Source organism: Eufriesea mexicana, unplaced genomic scaffold, assembly GCF_001483705.2.
Source record: "Eufriesea mexicana isolate 0111107269 unplaced genomic scaffold, ASM148370v2 scaffold5017, whole genome shotgun sequence".
Classification (NCBI taxonomy): domain Eukaryota; kingdom Metazoa; phylum Arthropoda; class Insecta; order Hymenoptera; family Apidae; genus Eufriesea; species Eufriesea mexicana.
The window spans coordinates 230600-237098 of NW_016912971.1; the positions used below are offsets into that span (position 1 = coordinate 230600).

The 6499-nt window shown below is 30.8% G+C and overlaps 2 protein-coding genes across 2 annotated transcripts; one reads left to right on the forward strand and one right to left on the reverse strand.

Annotated features, from left to right (window-relative positions):
- Positions 1-118: 118 nt before the first annotated feature.
- Positions 119-2015, reverse strand: LOC108551723 (angio-associated migratory cell protein). Its single transcript, XM_017905981.1, has 8 exons — positions 1916-2015; positions 1623-1818; positions 1293-1549; positions 1071-1215; positions 804-1003; positions 558-743; positions 309-490; positions 119-230 (listed from the first exon to the last, which is right to left on the reverse strand). Exons 2-8 carry the CDS (start codon positions 1801-1803, stop codon positions 158-160), a joined length of 1224 nt encoding a protein of 407 aa, XP_017761470.1. The 5' UTR covers positions 1804-1818; positions 1916-2015; the 3' UTR covers positions 119-157.
- An 800-nt stretch (positions 2016-2815) lies between these two features.
- On the forward strand, positions 2816-6050 carry LOC108551713 (glutathione-specific gamma-glutamylcyclotransferase 1). The gene is given in 5 exon segments (XM_017905967.1): positions 2816-3912; positions 5226-5261; positions 5427-5689; positions 5781-6027; positions 6030-6050. Coding segments are annotated over 5 exon segments (735 nt in total). The 5' UTR covers positions 2816-3744.
- The last annotated feature ends 449 nt before the right edge of the window (positions 6051-6499 follow it).

A 6499-nucleotide genomic window follows, 5' to 3' on the forward strand; every position in this document is an offset into this window, starting at 1 on the left:
ATATATATATATATATATACATATATATATATAATGAGTGAAAGTTTTGCAACAAAAAATAAAAACGAATTGAACGTAAATTACGAATTTAGTTAGTTCAGTTAATTATTTAGCTAGCAAAAAATTGTTCGCTGAGGAACAACAAAAATAAATTTTGTTAAGACAAAGATGAAATATCAAAGATTTTAGCTGTAAAGTCATCGGATGTTGTTAATGCCTTTTCTCCATTCCTGAAAAAATGTAATTATTATGTATCTTTCTGTTAAAATATTGTTATAAAAAAGGTATTTAGAATTCTTTTAATTTACTCTGATATATAAAGGTCAAGAATATCTGCTTTGTGGCTTAAGAATGTACGTAAACGTTGACCACTTTTTGCTTCATAGCACCTCAATAAGCCGTCTAATCCTGCCGAAAATAGTATACTGGTATTTCCCTTCCACACAAGCTTAGATACACCGCTTTCTTGGATTTTCGTTTGTCTAAGTACCTAAATAATGATAAAAGTTACTTCCCTGAAATGAAAAGTTATATTCAACTAGAAAAGATAATAGTACCTGTTTTAAGATATCCCAGATAAAGATTTCTCCTGATATTGTGCCAGTTGCAGCAACTTGAAATGTAGGATCTTTACAAAAAGCTACTGTCTCTACCCAATTATTATTTCCATCACTGCTTTCAGCATCTTGATCATCATTTACAACATGCTTGACATTATTAAAATTTTGCAGAACAGAAACTATCTAAGATTTTAAATGACATTACTTTAACTTGTCTAATACAAAAATTCTTAATTCTATTACCTTTCCTGTATTTGATGTACTAATTATAGTTTTTCCATCTACAGCTGCAGAAATTATTAAATTGTTATCTGAATAGCAATCAATTGCAGTTATAGTAGAAGAATGACCCAGTGCAGAAGATATAGTTGACAATACAGAACATGTTTTTAAGTCTAATACCCTAATAACTCCATCTTCATAACCTACTGCTATACGTTTGCCTAAAATATTGTATTTAATTAACTTATGCTTTTTGTTATAAGATAAAAAATACAAGAAAGTAATTACCATCTAAAAACATTGCACCAGTCTCAGCCCGACAACCATATCCCTGAAAAACTTTACAATCACCATCAGGTATTTTCCACATATATATTTCCCCATGAATAGATCCAGCTAATAAGACATTTGCAGCTATGTGCCACATCATCCACTGCATTAATGAAAATAATATTTTAGTTTACTTAAATCCATAGTGTTATATTATTCAATTATGTAAAATAAACTAACAGTAGCATCACCCATGTTGTAATCCCAAATCTTGATTTTATCAACTAATCTCCAAACTTGTATTATACCACTCATGTCTCCAGTAGCCGCATATGTTTCATCATGATTAAATGCTGAAAAAATAATACTGTCTTTGTGATCTATGCAAGCCAAAATAATTTCTCCTGTTGATGTATCCCAAACATAAGCTTTATCTTCTTCTCCGCCTGTAATAGCAAGTTTCCCATTTTTGCTCAAAGAACCACAAAAGATGGAACCTACAATTTTAATATAAAATTACAAGTATAGCATCAATATTGATGTGATTATAACCATTGCAATTTTCTGTACCTAATTCATGACCTCTGAAAACAAAAACTAGATCTTCATCTTCCTCCATTGCATCTTCCTCTTCACTATCTCCTGTATCATATGCATTTACCACTTCTTCAACATCATCTATGAATATCACATCATCATCTTCTACTAAATTATCCATGTCTAGAGAATGTGATGGTATATCCTCAATCATCGTTTACCTTAAAAACTTAATTAAAGCGTGCAACAGGTCACGTTTTAAAAAGATACGAATATATTTAACTAGAAATCATGTAAAGTAAATAAAACTTTAATAATTATGGTACCTCATGTAAAAATTGTGCGTCTCATTAAAAGTTTCACTTTGTCAATATAGTACAATTAGAACCGTCGAATTGTCGTACAAAAAAACAAAAATTCAAATACCCGTCAACAATTAGATTTCGGAAGCACCAGCTGATTTGGTAATCATATAATACAGAAATTATAGGGAATTTTTATCCACTGTTATTGGTAGTACTATTTGTTATAGTGGTTTTATAACGGTAGTGACATCTGTGAAGAAGGATGTAAACTATCATTTACCATCTGAAGAAAAATTGACTCCTTTTGAAAAATAAATTTAATTTAAATTATAAAATTTCAATATTATTTTGCATTCAAGTTACAAATTTGTATTTAATAATTATCATTCAAATTTAAAATTACAAATATATTAATAAAATATCACATATAGTTTATTTTTAATTATTTTAATGATTTGTAAAAGCTAATTTTGTAATTCATTTATTAAATTAAATTAGTTTATATTTGATCAATAAATTGAAATCAAAAGTAATAAATCTCTCTTTGAATAACGGTATGAAACACTTGTGTCTATTCTTGCAAATGGATCAATCTCTGCAATTCTGCAACAAAAAAATTTAAATTATAGTAGTTATGTAATTGAGATCTAATTGTGTTTATTGCTTATAATTTGTGTAATAGGTAACTACTGTGTAAGTATGCGGTTTGAATATCTATATAATTTGGACATACCATTGATATACGCCAATCCGCACCTTCTGTTTCATCATCCATCTCATCCGTTCTCCTACTCGCTCTTTATTTCAAAGTCTTTCCCTTTCCCTCGAATAGCGTTTGCCTATTCCCCTCTACGTCAGGTTACTTCTATCTCTTTTTACAAGTACGAGTATACGCCCGACAACCGGCAGTCTCGGTCAAGCTTCCGCAGAGTGTACTAGTGTGTTGTATTCGATCTTTCAAATTCGTCAATGTCTATCGTGAATTTACATTACACAAATTCCAATGAAACATTCACAAAGATTATATCGATTAGTTCAGAAACTACTACACATTCGAAAGCCACAAACATTGACCATAAAATTTTTAATTTATCGGCTCTTGGAAGAAAATACCGACCAAGTAAAATCTCTATATACATTCGGTGGATCAATTGACCATACAAATAATTGAATAAAAGATCCAAGGATTATTAGAAAACCAAAATTCATTGGTGGACAATGGCACGCGAGACATTGAAGAACCGACACGTAGGAGGTGAGAAAGAAAACAGACATATAATTGAGCAAATGAATAGGACAATAATGCTGTAGAATCGGAAGACGAAAGTGGGAGGAAGGAAATTGACATGTTGTGGTGGGAGTGAGTTTCTTAATAGTCAAGCTTTAAAGTACAACGCTTATTGGGGTAAAAGCGCAGTAAAGCCACGTGTCGCGCTTGTCAAACCAGTTAATTTTCATTGTAACCATTTTCTAGATGATAAAATGAAAAAAGGACTTCTAATGTTTTTTATCTATTTATTGCTTCGTCTGTGATAATTTCAACCAAGTCTAAATGTGAAAGTTTCGAACTTTGAGACTATTTCAAATATAAATATTTGTTAAACTGATAATCAAATTGATCAAATATCCAGTTGGACAGTCGACAAATTGCGATGCATCCATTGGCGCAGAAAGCAAGAAGATTAAAGGCAGTATATAAATTATTTTTACGAAATTATTTTAATATAGAATAAAAGTATTCACTACAAAATCAACAAGATGTATGCATGAAATTTGATGAGATATGCTATATTTGAAGACAAAAGTAGTATTAGTTAACTCATTCGAAGAAAAGACCGCGCTTTTCGAATATGATGGAAGCTAGAAACAATAATGAAAATTCTCTCTGGGTATTCGGATACGGATCTTTGTGCTGGTATCCAGGTTTCAAGTACAAAAGAAGCGCCGTCGGTTATATACGGGGATTCAGTAGGAGATTTTGGCAAGGGAATACAACACATCGTGGCACAATTGAAAAGGTAAATTTTTTATATTAAATAATAAAAACCCCATTTTTTTTCCTTTTTCCCATACTTTCAAAAACTTTACAAATATTTTTAGAAAAATATTACAAAAATCTTTTATATATATTTGTATTATTGTTTCCTTCTTATGAAAGATGTAAATAAATGCAATATTTTTAACGTATGTATCATAATAGAAAATATATACACTTTCTTGACGAAGTATTGTGACGTTGTTAACATGGCGGAACAGCAAGTGTAAATTCAATTATGAAAATGTAAATTAAAATTAAGAACCATGCAACTCTTAATGTTAGAGTTTGGAAATAAATTAGTTTCATACATTTTATAAATATTCTTACATTTTAGAGTGTCGAAACACTTTATTACGTGCCGTAAGAGAATGTATTAACAGATGTATAAATATTTACATCGATTTCCTTAAATTAGTTCAGACAGACCGAGTTTTTCATACTGCGTTGGCCTCAAATATTCTATTTATACCTTTAATTTTCTTGTTCATGAATTCGCCACGTGAATTCTTTCACAAAGGTTTGGCAATCTTCCACACCGAATGATAAAGGCGAGTTTTTCTTCGGTATATTAGGCTTACAATCATTGTGAATTATGCAGTAAATATTTTGAAAATATTTCATCCAGATTTGCCATACCGAACACATTGTCCTTCCCTGTTTCGAAAAAAGAAACGACCTTATTATTTCGACCATTTAAACAAAGTTTAAATATTCTTACAAAAACGGTGGAAAATAATCAGTAATAATTTGCTTAAATATGTAATGGAACATAATTTTTCCATTGCAAGTACGTCCCAGTAAGTACTTACGGATGCTTCCATTAAGTGTGATGAAACTCGGGTGAAGTTACATATATGAGTATGTCGTTCCAATTTTGCTAATTAAAACAATACAATTTATCAGATCTAAGTACTAATAAAACAATTTATCAGATCTAAGTACTCTCTTCTCTTTAGTTTTTTCTTTTTCTTTTTTTTTTTAATATAACGGTTAAATATTTTTACCATTATCTCGCTTGTTATATCCTATTTCACTTCTTTACCATTCTGTAGACAAGTTTGATCAAACGAGAATTTCTCTTGCTCTCGTATTACAGTTGCTTGTCGATTAATGTGAAACCAGTCGTAGCTCGTAGAAACCGATATCTTTCGTGAACACACTATTTTGCTCATTGTGTTTGTGTTATGTATTTGCGTCATGCTGTCGTAAACCTTCTATACATTGTTTCCTTTATTTCTTCGAAACCCAATTATTAGTCATTTGTTTACTGATCTGTTGTCCCTTGTGTTACAGCCTGGACGTGTGGCGACATTAGTCGAGGATAAGGAGGTAATTTCATTCGTAACTAACTTCAGTATTATTAACCTCAAATTATCGTACTTATATATTGAACGCAATACTTTTGTTATCTGCCATAAGTGTTTCCATTTTACAATTTCAAGTATAATTATTACAATAATGAATTATAGTAAATTGTGTCTTTTTTGTTAATAGGGTATTGTTTATGGCCGAGCGTTCCAAGTCCAGGATAACGCAGCGTTGCCTTACTTGGAAAATCGCGAATGTGCTTTAGGAGGATATGTAACGACAATTACCACATTTTATAGCCGCGTTGGCAATAGAAGTTTTCCAGTTATTGTCTATATTGCAACCAATGAAAATGAACACTGGCTTGGTGAGGCTCCGCTCCTGAATATTGCTAAACAAATTTCCGAGTGCTCGGGCTTAAATGGACACAACGTTGAATATCTTTTACGGTATGTTTTTCACATGTCGTCGTCCAAGTTAATTGTCTAGTAATATTTTTTTTTTTTTTTTTTCACATGTCTTTTATATTGTCATGTACAGATTAGCAGAGTTTATGCATCGTTATCTACCAGAAGCTCATGACGAACATTTGTTCACGTTGGAATTATTAGTACGTTCGAGAATAAAAGAAATGGACATGTGTTTAACTACGCTAATGGGTAACCGAGACTTCAGTATTGATCTCGAGGACATCGAAATTGAAGTTAAAGATGAAAATGATTTAGCCACTAACAATCTCAGGAAAAATTCCTTTCAATTTACTTTACAAGTACCTGATAAGACTTACCTAGGCGTTGCCTCAAAATGTAATTCACATTTGCTATATTAATATTTATTGAAAGCTTGGACACTTCCAATTTAATGGAATTTTAACCAGCAACGGATGTATATAATTAGTGAAAATAAGATAGATAATATCCTTCATAGATATTTATGTAAAAACGTTCGTATCGTTCGAGAACAATAAACTCTTCTTTGTTCTGGAATAGCTGACTGTGATACGAATGTATTTTAAAGATAATTAAAGCCATGTTTTGGCAGCTTATTATTGTAGAATATATTTATATGTTTAAATGCGGCACATTTATTTTGAAATGTGCTGGACACTATTTAAAATATTTTGTTTATGAATATAGCAGAAGTTTTGCTTCTTGTAATTTCCTAAATTATAAGATAAGATTTTATATCTGGACGCATGAAGTGTACTGAATTATAGAAAAGACAATGTTTAAACATATTGCTGTGTATTCTTTTTCTAA

Bases quoted from the DNA above. Each gene is read 5' to 3' on its own strand.
- LOC108551723 (XM_017905981.1), bottom strand. From the start codon at position 1,803: ATGATTGAGGATATACCATCACATTCTCTAGACATGGATAATTTAGTA. The intron at 491-557 runs GTACTATTATCT...ATCATTATTTAG, and splicing joins TCTGGGATATCTTAAAACAG to GTACTTAGACAAACGAAAAT. The intron at 231-308 runs GTAAATTAAAAG...ACATTTTTTCAG, and splicing joins CTTGACCTTTATATATCAGA to GAATGGAGAAAAGGCATTAA.